Source organism: Oncorhynchus keta, chromosome 27 (assembly GCF_023373465.1).
Source record: "Oncorhynchus keta strain PuntledgeMale-10-30-2019 chromosome 27, Oket_V2, whole genome shotgun sequence".
NCBI classification, from domain to species: domain Eukaryota; kingdom Metazoa; phylum Chordata; class Actinopteri; order Salmoniformes; family Salmonidae; genus Oncorhynchus; species Oncorhynchus keta.
The window spans coordinates 33,090,254-33,110,479 of record NC_068447.1 but is presented as its reverse complement, the minus strand read 5'-3'; the positions used below and the strand labels follow the sequence as shown (position 1 = coordinate 33,110,479).

The following is a 20,226-nucleotide window of genomic DNA, read 5'->3' as shown; positions in this document are numbered from 1 at the left end:
TCACTGATCATCCCTAAAGCCAACACCTCATTTGGCCGCCTTTCGTTCCAGTACTCTGCTGCCTGTGACTGGAACGAATTGCAAAATCGCTGAAGTTGGAGACTTTTATCTCCCTCACCAACTTCAAACATCAGCTATCCGAGCAGCTAACCGATCGCTGCAGCTGTACATAGTCTATTGGTAAATAGCTCACCCTTTTTCACCTACCTCATTCCCATACTGTTTTTATATACTGTTTTTATTTATTTACTTTTCTGCTCTTTTGCACACCAATATCTCTACCTGTACATGCCCATCTGATCATTTATCACCAGTGTTAATCTGCAAAATTGTATTATTCGCCTACCTCCTCATGCCTTTTGCACACATTGTATATAGACTGCCCATTTTTTTCTACTGTGTTATTGACTTGCTAAATTGTTTACTCCATGTGTAACTCTGTGTTGTCTGTTCACACTGCTATGCTTTATCTTGGCCAGGTCGCAGTTGCAAATGAGAACTTGTTCTCAACTAGCCTACCTGGTTAAATAAAGGTGAAATAAAATAAAATAAATAAAAATCACCCCGAGAACAACCCTAGAGTGAAGCGTGGTGGCAGCATCATGCTGTATCGGCAGGGACTGGGAAACTGGTCAGAATTGAAGGATGCCGCTAAATACTGGGAAATTGTTGAGGGAAAATCGTTTTCAGTCTGCCAGAGATTTGAGACTGGGACGGAGGTTCACCTTCCAGCAGGACAATGACCCGAAGCATACTGCTAAAGCAAAACGAGTGGTTTAAATATTTACATTTTTTTAAATGGCCTTGTCAAAGCCCAGAACTTCAATCCAATTGAGAATCTGTGGTATGACTTAAAGATTGCTGTACACAAGCAGAACCCATCCAACTTGAAGGAGCTGGAGCAGGTTTGCCTTGAAGAAGGGGCAAAAATCCCAGTGGGTAGATGTGTCAAGCTCATAGAGACATACTCCAAGAGACTTGCAGCTGTAATTGCTGCAAAAGGTGGCTCTACAAAGTGAATAGTTATGCACACTCAAGTTCTGTTTTTTTGGTCTTATTTCTTCAAAGTGGTAGGCATGTTGTGTAAATCAAACGATACAAACCCACAAAACAATCTATTTTACTACCAGCCTGTAAGGCAACAACATGTAGAATGTGCAGCCCTGCATGTCTATAGCATGACCACTAGGATAGTGTGGCTACTAGAGGAGCTGCAGGTAGTTAGACTACTCCTCGTTCCCTGCCTGCAGTCAGCAGAGACCTGACTAACCTGACAGGGGCTACAGCTGTAATTACTTGTCGGCGCTAATCAATTTCACAGCAACTTAGCACCGTCATCTCTCTACCTCGGCCTGCCTCGAAAGCAGAAATGAGAGAGAGAGAGTGGGTGAGGAGTTGGGGGGGGGGGCAGACGTTGGGACTAGTGCCTTAACACAACCTTTAAATAGAAGATGAGATGAGTTTAATCAAATGCAAACAACTGATATGTCCAGGTTCTCAGTACTGCACTGAGGAATTTTGCCATATTGTGGTCGGTCTCAGACATGTTTTACTTTAATCAATTTCCATCAATTATCACCAAGAAAGAGGGATGAGAGAGGGGAAATAAGCAGCTTATTAAATTCAGGTCCGGAGGACTCCTCTGATGACGAGAAGTATACTCCTGCGGAGTAGAAAAGGAAAACATTTTGCTTACCCTAAAAAATAACACCTGAACGAGACTGGACTAATAAAAACAGAACCGCTGACGGCAGCCAGTTGTACAAAGGAAGTGGAAGAGGCACAGGACACAGCAGGAAATGGCATCTATATAGATAGACATGAGAGAAGATCCCAGCCAGGACTGAAATAACATACATAATGTATTAGTTACCTACGTTTCTTCAATCTGTAATGAAACTAAATACATTCTCATTTCGAACAATGTACTAGGGCTATCCATGTGTATCAAGATAGTGAAGACAGAAAATGTGTTCTTTGGGTGTCACTTGGTCATACTTGCACTCAAATGTAATGGGGAATGTCAAGCCGTATCAAACTGTCACCCTTTAATTTACAATGTCAAATCAATGGGGGTCAAATAAAGTAATTTCTCATCAGATATGAATCTTAAAGCCATCTCCCTCTTAAAACTCTACCTTCTCCTGTTCTCTCTCTCCTGCTGGAGAAGAGAATTCTCTTATCTGGCTCTTTCCATCTGGCTGAGGGAGCACAGCACAGTCTGGGCCTCACACATTCTCTGGGATCACAGGGTATCAGACTCAAACACTGCCTTGCTTACCTGTGGCTGATCGGATCTCATTGGGCATCTCTGCCTGTAACAATGGAGGGGGATTCCAGCCACAAAAAGCAAGCAGACATAACCCTCACACAGCAACATATTCTGAGTGGGTCCATGCAGCAGAAGCTGGGGAGTCAAACGTAGATAATAACATTATATTTGGGCATTGGATTTAAATCAAGGATTCCAGCCTCTCTCCAAGCTAGCCCTGAAGTTGTGACAATTACAAGTCTATCTAAAATGACTCTTCTTATCTGGACACTTATCTGCCCTTGTTTCAGAATTATTGTCAGCCGAGGTTAGAATGCAGGCTGTTGTTAGCGGAGGGGGGTAGGGGTAGGACCCTTACATGTTTCTCTCCTTCAATCCTCTTGTCAGCCAGCTGAACAGCTTCCAGGTACTTAAAATGCAGCTCCATCAGTCTATCAACCTGTAGGACAGAGGGAGAAGAGATCAGACACCAATACAAGAAACTATGCATACAAAATCCCCAGGTAGGGAGAAAATAGAATTCAGACAGTCAGAGGCAGGCATGTAGTATGTCTACGACCGTGTCTGTAGAACTACTCAGGTAGACTGTTGTCTCGAGAACTTAACATGCAAAACCCGAACAATGGGGCACATTATTCCTTATGAACTTTCAGAAATATTGGTTATTTTTTATCTGCACAGTGGTGGATCTGTGAAGATCTCACCTTCTCACAGTCATTCTCTGTGAACTTGCTGAGGAGCCTCGTCCTCTGCTGGGCTTTCAAGTTCCGCAGGCAGGAAGCAATGATGGAACACACGTGTTCTGCAAAGGGAAAATAACAATATCAGTTCCACTGTGGCTTCACCAAGGTAGCTCAGCTTCATCAGGTGTTAGAAGTAGCCTAGTGTTATTGAACCCACAGTGCTAATATTATACTGTACGTAAAAATAATATGCATTTTCAGAATTCATAGGAGCAACAGACTATTGTAAAACGGATTATATTCCAAGATCAGGTTACAGTCTGGCAGTGGCAGGAATGGAAACGCATAATGATTAGGACTGATGATAATTTGCTATTACTATGCAGAGAGAAGCATGGAAAATCTTAGCAGGGAAAAAATACAAAGTAATGAAATTTAAAAATCAATTTTTATTAAAAGGCTTGCTGTAATGTTCCACAACCGTTATGCTTGTCATTGAATATAATTTTCTGGTGGTGATAAAAAGCCCTTCTGTATAGGGTGTGTGGCCATTTAATGAGCCTGTGCTCCAAAATCTCTGGTTAATTGAAAAAATTTGTAACAAAAGGCAATTGGTCCTACGAGTGCTATTGTTAACCTAATAACCAAAACACACTTCACAGAACATTTACTCTACCCCTGTGACCCACCACTTTTGTTCCAGCTTACACCTGCATGTGACATTTAGACCTAAATCTGACAAAAAATTATGCTTATGAATAGGTCACACAAAATACTAAAACAAAAGACGGAAAAATAACAGTTACATGCTGATATGAAACTGTAATTTGACAATTAATAAGAGGTCAATTTCTAAGTTCAATTTTATCACGGAAGTTGCTAAGCAACAAGCACAAGACTTGATTCTATTTTGGTTTAAGACTCATCTTCAGGAAGGTGCTCAATACTGCTCTCCCATGTGTCACTTATCAACACATTTTGCAAGAGAGATAAATGCCATACAAAGCAAGCACACAACTCTATTCACTAGTTTTATAATGAACTGTGTGTTTATTATGATAGGTTTTACCATCTTAAGCTAATGTCAACAAGTGGACTGTCTACACATAATGAGGGGAATACAACTTCCGGGGACATTAGTTTGTCAACATAAGCAGAGTGGTAATTGTTGTCAGCACCTTGACACAACCGTGGGATGTTATTGATCGCTACTGGGCACTCTACACAAACAGGTGCACAAGATCGATGCTGATTAAGACATACCCTTGTCATCCAATGAGGGGGTGTCGTTAGACTACTGATGGCATGGGAGTTGCTGTCACTTCTCAAGCTTTAGGAGCTACACCATGCTGATCAGAAATATTCCGATTTTTTAAAATGAAAATGAACAGCCAAACAACTAAGCAAGGCAAGTATACAAGACCAAAGATATACATTTCAATGGAAAAATATCACCCACCCTCTTATTATAAACTCATATTTTGGCAATCACAGTGATAGGCCTATTTCCCCACTAAATACTGTACAATAAGAGGGACATCAAATTCAGGAAGTAAACAAACAGAGGCAGCATGTAGATCAAACAGCACCACAGAAAGGAAGTGCTGTCTCAGCTCTCCCCATCTCCAGAGGACCAGTGTCACATGGGCACAGTGGGAATTTGATGGCTGGGTGGGTAAATTAGGACATCATTAGAGCTAGTATAAGAAGTGCCTCTGGTGAAGGACTGGGACCACTGCAAAGACTCCCTGGGCTGAGCTGCAGAAGGCTGTGGAAGAAGTACTAGTCTGCAGTCGGTGGCAGTTCAACTCAAAGTCTTGAGTGTGTTACAGTACCACTTGGGTTGTCTTAAATGCCACCCTATTCCTTATATAGTTCAATACTTTTAACAAAAGCCATGGGCCCTGGTCATAAGTAGTGCACTATATCAGGTATAGGTTTCCATTTCAGATGCAGCCCTGGCCTTTACCCTAGGCCAGATCTGCTCCTCTGTTATCAGGATAGGTGGACGAGGTCTGTGAATGAGTGTCTTCACTACGGCACACTCCAGAGCCCCTCAATGAGAAAAGCCATTAGCCACAGGGCCATGGTTGCAGTGTGACATTCCACGGCCTGATCATTATACCCCAAGTGATAGAAGGCTTCAGCTTGAACACCTAGCAGTAATAACAGCTCCATTAAATGTATGTAACTTATATTATGAATCTCTGCTGATAAATAACCTACTGCAGGTTTTAGGCCTACCTATTGGTTTGTTTGGTTTTGAAGGGTTCCTGTTACAGTAAATTGCACAAAGCAAAAAAAAATGATATGGTCCGTAAGATAACATAACTAGTGTCGAAAATAAAAGGAATGGGTGAACGTGCTTAATTTTTTTAATGCAGTATAGTTGATTAACAGTATTGTTAATGATTTATCCAACTCTCTCCATATCACGATTCTATAAAACATCCGGCAGACCAATATAATTTCAGTGAACAAATTGGGGGGTGGCCACAATTCTTTTTTTTTTTACCGCTATCAGTTACCTTCAGATGAGTCCCATGATGGTTCGGACGCTACAGAAGTTGGCACATCAGACGAGTCAATGGAGAACACCATTGTATTCCTGAGAGTCTCATCTTTCCAGAGTGGTCATATTAGTTTGTACTCCAAACTGTTTAGATGGAACAGACATTTTCATGAGAAAAACGATTTCAGGATGTCTCATGGTCAACAAACACCGCTGTAGCTTGGCCACTTTCCACCGCAGATGTGGAAGGACGACAGAGATCTCAATCCATCGCATCTGCCCATGTTAAACTGACAGATTTTGATGGGGATTTTTGTATTTATTATTGGCCTCCCGAGTGGCGCAGTTGTCTAAGGTACTGCATCTCAGTGTAAGAGATGTAACCCCCCCCCCCAATTTTTAAAAAAAAATCAAGTTCCTCTGTCACGTGCGCTGAATACAACAGGCTCTAACCAATAGTGCAAAAAAGGTATTAAGTGAACAATAGGTAAGTAAAGAAATAAAACAGTAAAAGGGCTATATAGAGTAGTGAGGCTATAAACGTAGTACATACAGACACCGGTTAGTCAGGCTGATTGAGGTAGTATGTACATGTAGATATGGATAAATTGACTATGCATTTATGTTGAACAGAGAGTAGCAGCAGCGTAAAAAAAGGGGGGCACAATCCAAATAGTCCGGGTAGCCATTTGATTACCTGTTCAGGAGTCTTATGGCTTGGGGGTAAAAACTGTTGAGAAGCCTTTTTGTCCTAGACTTGGCACTCCGGTACCGCTTGCCATGCGGTAGTAGAGAGAACAGTCTATGACTGGGGTGGCTGGGGTCTTTGACAATTTTTAGGGCCTTCCTCTGACACCGCCTGGTGTTGAGGTACTGGATGGCAGGCAGCTTGGCCCCAGTAATGTTCTGGGCCGTACGCACTACCCTCTGCAGTGCCTTGCGGTCAGAGGCTGAGCAATTTCCGTACCAAGCAGTGATGCAACCAGTCAGGATGCTCTAGATGTTGCAACTGTAGAACCTTTTGAGGATCTCAGGACCCATGCCAAATCTTTTTAGTTTCCTGAGGGGGAATAGGCTTTGTCGTGCCCTCTTCACGACTGTCTTGGTGTGTTTGGACCATTCTAGTTTGTTGTTGATGTGGACACCAAGGGACTTGAAGCTCTCAACCTGCTCCATTAGAGCCCCGTCGATGAGAATGGGGGCGTGCTCGGTCCTCCTTTTCCTGTAGTCCACAATCATTTCCTTAGTCTTGGTTATGTTGAGGGATAGGTTGTTATTCTGGCACCACCCGGCCAGGTCTCTGACCACCTCCCTATAGGCTGTCTCGTCGTTGATCAGTGTTGTGTCATCTGCAAACTTAAATGATGGTGTTGGAGTCGTGCCTGGCCATGCAGTCGTGGGTGAACAGGGAGTACAGGAAAGGACTGAGCACGCACCCCAAATGTCAGTTAATCGCCTAGCACTAGTTAATGGACTCGTGCAACTAAACTAAAACACAATGGTATATCAAATACAGGCACGCTGTATTCCAGAATTACACATAATAACAACGGTTTAACCCCATTCGCTCAATACAGGTATGCCACATTAAGGCCAACTGTTCATTAGACATGACCTAGAAAAATGATGCAGATCCTCCCGTTTGAATACAACATCTATTAGCCTTATCAAAAGGCACATCACAACAAGACATAGCATACTATAGACTGCAATGTTGGTCTCAGGTCTCCCAATTGATAGAGGAGCAGCATGGTTGCTTCTGCTGCTGGTTTCTCATAGGCTCACCACACCGCTCGCCCACATCGCTCGCGTCGCGTGTGCGAGTGTTGCAAAATAAATGTAGCAATCTGTTATTCAATTATTGCACCCACACTGCTCGCTCGCACGCGTCAACAAGCGTCTGCGTTGCCACATGCTAAAATATAAGTAATACTGTGGAAGTTTAGAAATGAATTCTAGAAATGACTCAGTTGACAGTTATGTGTGGATTATTTGTCGGAGTAGAGGACCTTGTGCACTTCAGGTAAAATAACAACTCAATGTTTATATCCCAGGACAAATTAGCTAGCAACAGCAAGCTAGCTAAATAGGACAAATTAGCTGGCAAGTATAAACTAACTATGTTTAATGCTTTTGGACCTGTTCCCAAACTATGTAATTGGTTCAGAGTTTGTTTTGATATTTTAACATGCATGTCATGATCGCGTTTGTTGTGGGGGGGGGGCAAAATAAATATATGCACGATGGCGCACGTGCGCACCTGGTTTTGGTTCCGTGTCAGAGAGTTGCTCAATGCAGCAGTGTGCTTGACCAGCTCTAACTGCCTCCTCTCCTCCTTGGTGAATGAGAGGAAACGCACAGCTCATCATCAACTTTAAAAAAAGACTACACCACCACCCCACTACCACCATGCCAATCCATAGTGCCCCATCTTCCATAAATCAGCAGCAGGAGAGAACAACACAATGCTTTCCATATGACAGCCCCTGCAGCAGTGGTGGACAAGTGAAAAACATGAATGAGGAAATAATACCAATCTCTGGGAGAGCTAGCATAGCGTCGGCTGTGAACAGTCTCAGTCTAGAATGGTGATCAGATTCATGGGTGAGGAGCTCCAAGTACCAGAGACTTTCTGTTCCAGTCCAAGAGAACCAGAACAAGGTGACGCAATTTGACAAAGAAATGGTCCATGTTACTGCTGTATTACCATGATCAACACCCATTGAAAATATAATCTTAAAAGAAAAACTGCTACACGTCAACCTGGAGCAGCCATTAAAGTTAGAATCCGTAGCGGTGATAATGCCATGTCTGTTTTTGATATTACAACAAGGGTGTCGGACATCATTGCACTCGCGATTTAACAGTAGAGTATGTACTACAGTTTCATTTTTGTTACCTTAATGCTGGTGCTCCTCTGTCGTTTCATAAAAACAATAACAAATGTGCCTGGGGCAGCAAGTGGCGATTTTTCACCTAATGCAGATCTCAGCTTTAAGTTAACATGCAAATAGCAAAGGGGGCCACGCTGCAATTGAGCTCAGAGGAGCAGTAGAGGTTAAGGGTGACAGGTCCTGACAGCTCGCCGCTGGGGAGAGATTGAACCAGAACCAGCCGTGCCCTGAGGAAAGCAATCAACCCTTAAGAGTAGACCACAGGCACCTCTGCAAAGTACAGGCTCCCATCTATACAGTCTGAGGATCCCACTATACCTGACTAGAATAGTCCAGGGGAAGAATTCACTGACATGGCTGGGCTGTACTTCATAAGGTATTTTGATTGTCGACACCCATGTGATGCCTACACTATGGCTCCTATCACTGCTGGGTATCAGCAACAATGAAATGGATTGACCAAGTTTCAAACCAATTCAAAAGAGATTTGTATGCAGGTATGCATGAGTTCCCCATTATCATAATCCCTCATTGACAACACAGGAGACTGAACAGGGCTGTAATACAGCAACTATTCATCCAGCTTGAGTTCAAAGGATTGAGTTTACTGTTTACTTCTGTTCTACCACACGGTGTGCATCATTAGCTTGCTAAATATAGTCTGCCACTGTCTGTACATCTAGAATCTCATTCAATCTATGCACAACATTAGGACATGGAAATGAATACAGATCTAAAAAGGCAGGCTATCTGCAATATTTTCTTAACATCTTCTCTTTATAATAATAATAATATAATATATGCCATTTAGCAGACGCTTTTATCCAAAGCGACTTACAGTCATGTGTGCATACATTCTACGTATGGGTGGTCCCGGGGATCGAACCCACTACCCTGGCGTTACAAGCGCCATGCTCTACCAACTGAGCTACAGAAGGACCATTTATTATCTTTTGTATAAAAATGTCTGACAATTCGCAGCCATTGGGCCTCAGAATATTTTCAGAGGCGATTTCATGGGGATCAATCTCTTTATATGATAGAGAGGGGTTTGGAGAGCGCTTTGCCTCTTAATTACTTACACTCATGTGTAGCCGCTGATAATTCATTAATCTATGACTGCATTGTGTTATTCTTCAGAACCAATTTTCGCATCCGTTTTTCAATTACAGCAAAGGAGGATCCACTCTAGGTCTAATTACTGTCACATGCTATATGACAAATCCTATGGTCATGTGGAAATCATATGCCCTCAAAACAATAGCAATTTAATACGCATTCTAAAATGTCACTGCTATATTATGAAAGAGCCACGACTCAAAATGTTGCAAAAGTGCTAAATAGTGCTTACACTACTATATAATTGGTTGTCACTCAAAATAATATATAAAAACACAAATGTTATAAGGACACATCTTCGTCAATAAATTATGCTATGCATTAGGAACATGTCTAGGCATATGAAAAGGATTATTATAGTCCAAAGGTACGTTACTAGCGGTAGTCCACTGTTCTATAACCTAGATTTCCTCCTGCCTCAGCATACAATTACTCTAAGCATTAAAAGCGGGACACAGCAGTGTAACCATACTTCATGGCTGGCTGGCTTGGCTGTGACTAGTGGGAGGTTCATCAGTGGGAGCACCAGGGGGATAAGCTTTAGCAGGCCCTGTTATCTCAGGCTATTCTGCAGGTCTCAGGTTAATTCATTCTGTCCCCCAGATGAAGGAGACAGACAAAGGAAGCCAATTTGTTCACCTTGGGTGGGCTGTCAGGACGTATGAAATATAATGAGAGAGAGAGATGTTTTCCTGTTGGTTGACCACCTCATCAAAAGGGGGAGGGGAGGGAGGCTGATAAGCACTGATAAGCATTTTGATAAGCAAGTATGGTTTCTGAGAAGAAAATCAAACAAATGAGTCAATGCTATATTGATAACAAATCGACAGACTAAAAAGCCATGAAACAAACCTGATTCGATCTCCTGCCATGGCAAATTGTGTTTTGGGTACTCAGTGGGACAGTTGTAAGCTTTTGCAGATTTTGCTGAGGAAATATCTACTGTAATGTAACTTCAGACAAACAATAATATCTTGTTTCCAATGGAAATTTGGAGTTTATAGAGAAATTAGTAAACCTTCATGTTCTTTGTCTACTGTCCCAGCTTTCCTCATCTTTTTAGGAGTCTTCATGAACAGGGGGAAGATGGTCCTCAGGCCCAGGATGTCCACAAACTTGTGGCAGTCATCAGAACCCTCTGGGCCAATCATGCCGTGGTCTAAGACCTTCAGAGCACTGGTCCGAGACATTTTCTTTTCCCTGGGAAGTGTACAAAAAAAAAAAAACATTTCAGAAGGGCTCAACTATCTCTGGCACAACAGCTAGCTCACAGCATGTTCATGATGGACTTTTGCCAGGCACACAGACTTAGTGACCGAGCAACACTGAGTCCCTCTCCGTTATCTAAATCTATTGGCAGTCCTTTAAAGATAACTCCTCATAACACAACGTTTCTGCAGCTTATGGAGGTAGTAATTTTTTGGGACAAAGTTAAAAGGGTTTTAAGAATGCAGAGGCAATTATAAAGATGCCTTCAACCGTGTTCCTAAGCTCATATTGCAAACCCCTTGATAAAGCCTAACCTCTACAAAAATAGAGAAAAGTATTAAAGCAGAGGTGCAGAACTTATGATTCTGTGAATCTCAAGGGAAGTGAAAAGAGTTACACGTTCCTTCCTAGATAACCCATTCGGAAAGCTTTCTCCTGTGGATAATATAAAAGTGAGTTTTGCATTGCTATAATTATACTGAACAAAAATATGAATGCAACATGTAAAGTGTTGGTCCCATGTTTAATGAACTGAAATAAATGATCACAGAAATGTTCCATATGCACAACAAGCTTTTTTTTTTTACTTCCCTGTTAGTGACCATTTCTCCTTTGCCAAGATAATCCATCCACCTGACAGGTGTGGCATATCAAGAAGATTATTAAACAGCATGATCATTACACAGGTGCACCCTGTGCTGGGGACATAAAACGCCACTGTAAAATGTACAGTTTTGTCACACAATGCCACAGATGTCTCAAGTTTTGAAGGAGCAAAAATCACGAGGCCCATGTTTATTAAGGTATCTGTGACCAACAGATGCACATCTGTATTCCCAGTCACGTGAAATCCGTAAATCCATGTTCCGCTTATACTTTTGTTCAGTATAGATGTCGATGTGTGTATAAATCCAGCTGTCTGCTAGGCGTCGGCATGGCGATTAGAGCTTGGGCATGGAGGGTTTCATAAATGCGTGTAACGTCTATTTATTGCTCTTTAAGGTCAATGTCGTGGTGCTCCAGCGCCGTGTCGACTGATTGACTGGACTGGCAGCTGAGCAGAGTCAGAGACGTGTTTTGTGAAAAAAGACACTCAACCCTGTCAATGTACATACAGTGCATTCGGAAAGTATTCAGACCCCTTCACTTATTCCACAGTTTGTTACGTTACAGCCTTATTCTAAAATTGATTAAATACATGTTTTTCTACACACAATACCCAATTATGACAAAGCGAAAACAAGTTTAGAAATTGTTGCAAATGTATTCGGGGGTGCGTCACCTGAGTGGGTTGATTCACTGATGTGGTCATCCTGTCTGGGTTGGCGCCCCCCCCCCCTTGGGTTGTGCCATGGCGGAGATCTTTGTGGGCTATACTCAGCCCTGTCTCAGGATGGTAAGTTGGTGGTTGAAGATATCCCTCTAGTGGTGTGGGGGCTGTGCTTTGGCAAAGTGGGTGGGGTTATATCCTTCCTGTTTGGCCCTGTCCGGGGGTGTCCTCGGATGGGGACACAGTCTCCTGACCCCTCCTGTCTCAGCCTCCAGTATTTATGCTGCAGTAGTTTGTGTCGGGGGGCTAGGGTCAGTTTGTTATATCTGGAGTACTTCTCCTGTCCTATTCGGTGTCCTGTGTGAATCTAAGTGTGCGTTCTCTAATTCTCTCTTTCTCTCTCTCGGAGGACCTGAGCCCTAGGACCATGCCCCAGGACTACCTGACATGATGACTCCTTGCTGTCCCCAGTCCATCTGACCGTGCTGCTGCTCCAGTTTCAACTGTTCTGCCTTATTATTATACGACCATGCTGGTCATTTATGAACATTTGAACATCTTGGCCATGTTCTGTTATAATCTCCACCCGGCACAGCCAGAAGAAGACTGGCCACCCCACATAGCCTGGTTCCTCTCTAGGTTTCCTCCTAGGTTTTGGCCTTTCTAAGGAGTTTTTCCTTGCCACCGTGCTTCTACACCTGCATTGCTTGCCGTTTGGGGTTTTAGGCTGGGTTTCTGTACAGCACTTTGAGATATCAGCTGATGTACGAAGGGCTATATAAATACATTTGATTTGATTTGATATTCAAAATAAACAAATACCTTATTTACATAAGTATACAGACCCTTTGCTATGAGACTGGAAATTGAGCTCAGGTACATCCTGTTTCCATTAATCATCCTTGAGATGTTTTTACAACTCGATTGATTCAATTGATTTAACATGATTTGGAAAGGCACACACCTGTCTATATAAGGTCCCACAGATGACTGTGCATGTCAGAGCAAAAACCAAGCCATGAGGTTGAAGGAATTGTCTGTGGAGCTCCAAGAAAGGATTGTGTCGAGGCACAGATCAAGATTGAACTCTTTGGCCTGAATGCCATGTGTCACATCTGGAGGAAACCTGGCACCATCCCTACAGTGAAGCATGGTGGTGGCAACATCATGCTGTGGGGGTGTTTTCAGTGGCAGGAAGAATAGTCAAGATTGAGTAAAAGATGAACAGAGCAAAGTACAGAGTGATCCTTGATGAAAATCTGCTCCAGAGCGCTCAGGACCTTGGAAGGTGAACCTTCGCCCTAGTCTAACAGGACAACGACCCTAAGCACACAGCCAAAACAATGCAGGAGTGGCTTCGGGGCAAGTCTCTAAATGTCATTGAGTGGGCCAGCCAGAGCCCAGACTTGAACCCAGTCGAACATCTCTGGAGAGACCTGAAAATATCTGAGCAGCGACACTCCCCATCCAACCTGACAGAGCTTGTGAACTTCTGCAGAGAAGGATGGGAGAAACTCCCCAAATAAAGGTGTGCCAAGCTTGTAGCGTCATACCCAAGAAGACTCAAGGCTTTACTTTCAACAAAGTAAAGGGTCTGAATACATGTGTAAATGTGATATTGTCATTTATTTTTAATACATTAGCAATAATTTCTGAAAACCTGGTTTTCGCTTTGTCATTATGTGGTAGTGTGTGTAGATTGATGAGGAAAAACATTTAATTTAAATCCGTTTTAAAATAAGGCTGTAACGTAACAAAAATGTGGATAAAGTGAAGAGAACTGAATACTTTCCGAATGCACTGTAAATCCCTACTTAGATATCAGATCACCAGTGACCAGTGTGAATTGAAAGGAGGGTTTAAAAAAGGCCTAGATCCAAGCCAGGTACCTCCTTTGAGGAGGTACTTAGATGGTTTGTTTCAACCAACAGCTTAGGACATTCAATTACTGAAATATTCAAAACGGAGCTGTGTGTGTGGTGTTGTTCAACATCGAGGTCTTTACCTAAGCATGAGGTTCATAAGCTGCAGACCCTCTCCCCTGAGGAAGCGGTCCCGGTTGGCAGCCAGCATCAGACAGGAGCACAGGGCATCAAACAGGTTCTCCATCATCTCCTGCTCCTCTGCCGTGGCTGGGTTGTGGCGCTTGAACACCTGAAGTAGAATGACACCCACAGTTCATCACCAGGGTTGGGTAGGTTACTTTCTAAATGTAATCCGTTAGTTATTAGTTACCTGTCCAACACTTATCAGTAACATAACACTTCCGAGTAATGTAATCTGATTACTTAATTTTAGATGACTTCCCCTGAAGAGGCATTAGGAGAAGACAAAAGTTAAAATTACCAATTGAACAACATCTATTGTGGGATAAATAGATGTTAAGGGTTTACACAGCTGGCCATAAATGGATGTTGCATTTTACTTTATGGGTTGGTTATGTATTAATCCATTGGTTTCTACAACAGACAATAATAGTAATAATACAATTATGCTCTCTTTACATTACAAACCAAAGTCTGGAAATCTGACTGTCATTCCAATTAATATAATATCCATTGATCTTCAAAAACAGGACTTGGAAATAAGGATTTATAATAAGGACTTATTAGCCTACTCTGTTTATGATTTTGTTGTCATGGAGGATTGGGCTCATTGTTTCGAGTTGAAAAATAAATGCTGCTCTCATGAAAGTAGTGCTTTGAGCACTACCGAAAAGTCCCTTTTGCATGTGAGAAATTAATGACATATGCTGCATTTGCTATAGGCCTATTGTTTACGCTTTTGTTGGTGACACTGATATCGTGATCATTTGCAGCTGTTTAAGTCAATCAAAAGTGTGTGAGTTTGAGCATATGTCCATTAGGCTTATAGAATCATTTTTTGAATTAGCACAAATTTGATTGAGCAACAAAAGCCCCACTCGTGGTCTTCTTAAATTTAACTTTTCTTTGACTGTATGGAGCACAATACCAGAGGAGTTTAGAAGGGAGGAACTCTGATTTGAATGTCATTGAGCAAACAGAAAGTTGAAAAAAAAAAAAAAAAAAAAAAAAAAAATCACAAACATCCTTTCTGAATTTGAAAGTAGTCATCTAGTTTTCAAAAGTACAATATCATTGCCCTCAGAACTAAGGACACACTGAAATCCTTGCAACCGGCATCGCCAACAAGGTGGAGAGACTTACAAAGCAAAGCAGAAGATCTGTCAAGCATCAAGTTACATTTCAAAATCGTATTAATTTGCATTAGACAGCATTATACTGGAGACCTTGAATATATCAAATATTATAATACATAGCCAAAAGAATCCTGCACATAAGGCTAATCTAACTGAGGTTGTGTTCATGTCAGGATGAAGTGGGTATGGCTAGATCACTACTGTAAAGAACACACCATTCTTATGAGCTGCTGAAACTTCAACAGTGTGATGTAAGGTGTGTGTGAGAGAGACAATGATGAATCAGAGAGAGAAGGAGGAGCAGTAGAAAGTGTGAACAGACAGGTTGGTAAAATCCCTAGGAGTCTTACAGAGAGCTGCTGCAGTAAAACGTCAATCCCATCCAGCTCCCCCAAGAGCTCCCTGGTGCCTGGAGGTAGGTAGGTGTAGAGAGAGCATGAGAGAGAGAGAGAGAGAGAAACTTAAAATATTGTGGACATAAACATTGACAAACATAGTTAGAGCGGGACGGTGGGAGACGGTGAATCGATCGAGGCAGCACAACCAACCCAGGCAGCTAAACTCACTCAGAGGGGGAGACCGAGAAGAAAATTAGATAGGACAGAATATCAATGTGGCCCAGTGCATTATTGTTCTGGACATAGTGCCTGACTGTCATCCAGCAGCACTACAAGGCCTTCTGGACCTAGCCACTCAGAAACTAACAAAAGTATACTTTAACCAGTCATGTTACTCTACAATTTTGGTCCACAGACAGAGTAATCACACCAACCACCTCTGTGGCAATGTTTATTCGACAATAACACATTCGAATAGAGCAGTTTTCATCACATTGTACAGCAAGTAGAGGAGAAAGGGCTGTAAATTTACTGTCATTGTTTTGAAGCAAGATAGCCAAGATTTCACTGCAGTACAGCTTGTTAGCATCGAATGGAATCTTTGCCTGAAAGAGAGAAAGGGTGGAGGGGGGTGAATGCCAAAATCAGTGACAGCATGAGCAATTGAAAGCCTATATGCTGTACTGTAGGTACAGGTCTAGAACAGACATTTTCAATGAGACGTACCCAACCAGCCTGCAAAAACCTCTACTTAAAGCATCAATAAAACATGGATTGTGTCATTTTCAGTCATATCCTCACCCTTATTCTCTTTAGCAACCACTGCATGAGTCCTTGCTGAGCTGCTTCTGTGCACAGGCCAGGCCTGAACTCTGCCATGTTCTCAATGATGGCTGATGGGAGAGAAGAGAGGTGAATGAGACTTTCAGATTATGACAGCACCTCGCTGAGAAGTATAGAGGTCTCAGATTCCTTTGCTAATACTTGCATTATAAAGCCGTCAGACACCTTATTCCTCAATCAGCCAGGAGAAGGTCGGCAAAACCCCAGAGAGAGAGAGAAGTAAAGATGGGAGGAGGGGGGGCAGAGAGACGACAGAAGGACAAGGAGAGGGAGCAATATAGGCCTGCTGGAGAAGAGGGAAGCCTTTATCACTAATTCCAGCTGAGCAGACAGCAGACACCATCCTGGAGGACATGAGCCTCTGAGCCCCAACCACGAAGCAGACAAAAGGCTTATTCAAGCCTGGAGAACTGCCTTGATAAGACGCCATCAAAACACTAGGAGCACTGAGCCCAAATGTAATGATTAAATAATCGGAACGTGTTTCTTCTATGTGAATTGAGTGGAGGGCATCCCACTGATTCACAAACCGTTAGGACATGATATGACAAACAGATTTTTAGACTATGGGCTAAAACTGCTCCACGCCAGCATTTACAAACATTTAATAATCCACATATTTTGTCCAATCATTCTGCAGTGGGTCTTACCTAATGTGTTGTAGACGCCATCTGCCTCCTCCTTCACCTGCTCATCCAGCCTCTCCATGTTCTGCACCAGAAGGGCCACAACCTGTCCCTCCAGCTACAGTTAAAGAAGAAGACAGGCTGTTTATCACAGCATTATGAAATACTGTGTGGTTGAGTGACAACAATAAAGGCTCAGGCCTAATTTCCGTTGCTAACTTATAAGTCATAAGACCAGAGTGATTTGACCTTTGCCTCCTTGGTCTTTCTAAATGTCAGCCGACATTATGATGGGGTACTCAACCTTTTCCAGAAAACCGCCAATAACTTTGCTGCTGTCAAAGTGAGTGCAAAGGGAGGGCTAAGGCTTCCGCATGCTTCATTTGGAAACGAACGAGTGTGCTCGCATACTCTCATAAAAGACCTTAGCTAGAAAGACCATAAAAGACCATGCAAAAGTTATGTTTGTCCATCTTGAGACGACGTAGCCAGTATACACTTCCTCAAAATAGTCCGAATTATGGCGCTGTGGCCTAGCGCACTGCATCGCAGCGCTAGCTGTGCAACCAGAGACTCTGGGTTTGCGCCCAGGCTCTGTCGCAGCCGGTCGCGACCAGGATGGTCCGTGGGGCGACGCACAATTGGCCTAGCGTCGTCCGGGTTAGGGAGGGTTTGGCCGGTAGGGATATCCTTGTCTCATCGCGCACCAGCAACTCCTGTGGAGGGCCGGGCGCAGTGCACGTTAACCAAGGTCGCCAGGTGCACGGTGTTTCCTCCTTGTCTCAGTGGCTGGCTTCCTGGATGGATGCGCTGTGATAAGAAGCAGTGCGGCTTGGTTGGGTTGTGTTTCGGAGGACGCATGGCTTTCGACCTTTGTCTCTCCCAAGCCTGTACGGGAGTTGTAGCGATGAGACAAGATAGTAATTACTAACAATTGGATACCACGAAATTGGGGAGAAAAGGGGGGTCAAATGTATTATTTAAAAAAAATAGTCAGAATTAATCTAAGACAACTCAACGAACAGCCGAAAAAAAACTTGCCGAAGACCAGAACTAACACAAACGTCAAAGTGTTGTCATAATATATGCACAAGTTGTTTTGGATGGGAAGCATGCGGACGCCTTAACAGGGCTCCGGGCAGCCGAGCGGAAATGGAGGAAAACTCGCCTCCCTGCGGACCTGGCATCCTTTCACTCCCTCCTCTCTACATTTTCCTCCTCTGTCTCTGCTGCTAAAGCCACTTTCTACCACTCTAAATTCCAAGCATCTGCCTCTAACCCTAGGAAGCTCTTTGCCACCTTCTCCTCCCTCCTGAATCCTTCTCCTCCCTCCTGAATCCCCCCCCCCCTCCTCCTCCCTCTCTGCAGATGACTTCGTCAACCATTTTGAAAAGAAGGTCGACGACATCCGATCCTCGTTTGCTAAGTCAAACGACACCGCTGGTTCTGCTCACACTGCCCTACCCTGTGCTCTGACCTCTTTCTCCCCTCTCTCTCCAGATGAAATCTCGCGTCTTGTGACGGCCGGCCGCCCAACAACCTGCCCGCTTGACCCTATCCCCTCCTCTCTTCTCCAGACCATTTCCGGAGACCTTCTCCCTTACCTCACCTCGCTCATCAACTCATCCCTGACCGCTGGCTACGTCCCTTCCGTCTTCAAGAGAGCGAGAGTTGCACCCCTTCTGAAAAAACCTACACTCGATCCCTCCGATGTCAACAACTACAGACCAGTATCCCTTCTTTCTTTTCTCTCCAAAACTCTTGAACGTGCCGTCCTTGGCCAGCTCTCCCGCTATCTCTCTCAGAATGACCTTCTTGATCCAAATCACTCTTCTCTGTATCACGGAAGCGCTCCTCACTGCTAAAGCTAACTCTCTCTCCTCTGCTCTCATCCTTCTAGACCTATCGGCTGCCTTCGATACTGTGAACCATCAGATCCTCCTCTCCACCCTCTCCGAGTTGGGCATCTCCGGCGCGGCCCACGCTTGGATTGCGTCCTACTTGACAGGTCGCTCCTACCAGGTGGCGTGGCGAGAATCTGTCTCCTCACCACGCGCTCTCACCACTGGTGTCCCCCAGGGCTCTGTTCTAGGCCCTCTCCTATTCTCGCTATACACCAAGTCACTTGGCTCTGTCATAACCTCACATGGTCTCTCCTATCATTGCTATGCAGACGACACACAATTAATCTTCTCCTTTCCCCCTTCTGATGACCAGGTGGCGAATCGCATCTCTGCATGTCTGGCAGACATATCAGTGTGGATGACGGATCACCACCTCAAGCTGAACCTCGGCAAGACGGAGCTGCTCTTCCTCCCGGGGAAGGACTGCCCGTTCCATGATCTCGCCATCACGGTTGACAACTCCATTGTGTCCTCCTCCCAGAGCGCTAAGAACCTTGGCGTGATCCTGGACAACACCCTGTCGTTCTCAACTAACATCAAGGCGGTGGCCCGTTCCTGTAGGTTCATGCTCTACAACATCCGCAGAGTACGACCCTGCCTCACACAGGAAGCGGCGCAGGTCCTAATCCAGGCACTTGTCATCTCCCGTCTGGATTACTGCAACTCGCTGTTGGCTGGGCTCCTGCCTGTGCCATTAAACCCCTACAACTCATCCACAACGCCGCAGCCCGTCTGGTGTTCAACCTTCCCAAGTTCTCTCACGTCACCCCGCTCCTCCGCTCTCTCCACTGGCTTCCAGTTGAAGCTCGCATCCGCTACAAGACCATGGTGCTTGCCTACGGAGCTGTGAGGGGAACGGCACCTCAGTACCTCCAGGCTCTGATCAGGCCCTACATCCAAACAAGGGCACTGCGTTCATCCACCTCTGGCCTGCTCGCCTCCCTACCACTGAGGAAGTACAGTTCCCGCTCAGCCCAGTCAAAACTGTTCGCTGCTCTGGCCCCCCAATGGTGGAACAAACTCCCTCACGACGCCAGGACAGCGGAGTCAATCACCACCTTCCGGAGACACCTGAAACACCACCTCTTTAAGGAATACCTAGGATAGGATAAAGTAATCCTTCTCACCCCCTTAAAAGATTTAGATGCACTATTGTAAAGTGGCTGTTCCACTGGATGTCATAAGGTGAATGCACCAATTTGTAAGTCGCTCTGGATAAGAGCGTCTGCTAAATTACTTAAATGTAAATGTTAAATGTAATGTAAATACCTTAAGAACGACCATTTTCACTAAGGCAATGGACATTAGCTGGGATTGAATCTGATTTTAATCTATTGAGTTTATCATCCGCATCAATATGGTTGTAGGGGGGGAT

General features: G+C 43.9%; 1 protein-coding gene across 3 annotated transcripts in view; it reads right to left on the bottom strand.

Annotated features, from left to right (window-relative positions):
- Nucleotides 1–20,226, bottom strand: part of LOC118359817 (beta-catenin-like protein 1) — a 44,331-nt gene that overhangs the window by 10,493 nt on the left and 13,612 nt on the right. For 2 of the 3 annotated variants that reach the window (XM_035738607.2, XM_035738609.2), the window contains exons 6-13: nucleotides 16,972–17,065; nucleotides 16,280–16,371; nucleotides 16,011–16,083; nucleotides 15,491–15,549; nucleotides 13,965–14,113; nucleotides 10,499–10,680; nucleotides 2,977–3,074; nucleotides 2,631–2,711 (exon numbers count right to left, since the gene is read on the bottom strand). In XM_035738607.2, the coding sequence (XP_035594500.1) occupies nucleotides 2,631–2,711; nucleotides 2,977–3,074; nucleotides 10,499–10,680; nucleotides 13,965–14,113; nucleotides 15,491–15,549; nucleotides 16,011–16,083; nucleotides 16,280–16,371; nucleotides 16,972–17,065 (828 nt within the window). Of the gene's footprint in view, nucleotides 1–2,281; nucleotides 2,408–2,630; nucleotides 2,712–2,976; nucleotides 3,075–10,498; nucleotides 10,681–13,964; nucleotides 14,114–15,490; nucleotides 15,550–16,010; nucleotides 16,084–16,279; nucleotides 16,372–16,971; nucleotides 17,066–20,226 lie in introns of all 3 variants that reach the window. The other variant, XM_035738606.2, reaches the window with a different exon arrangement.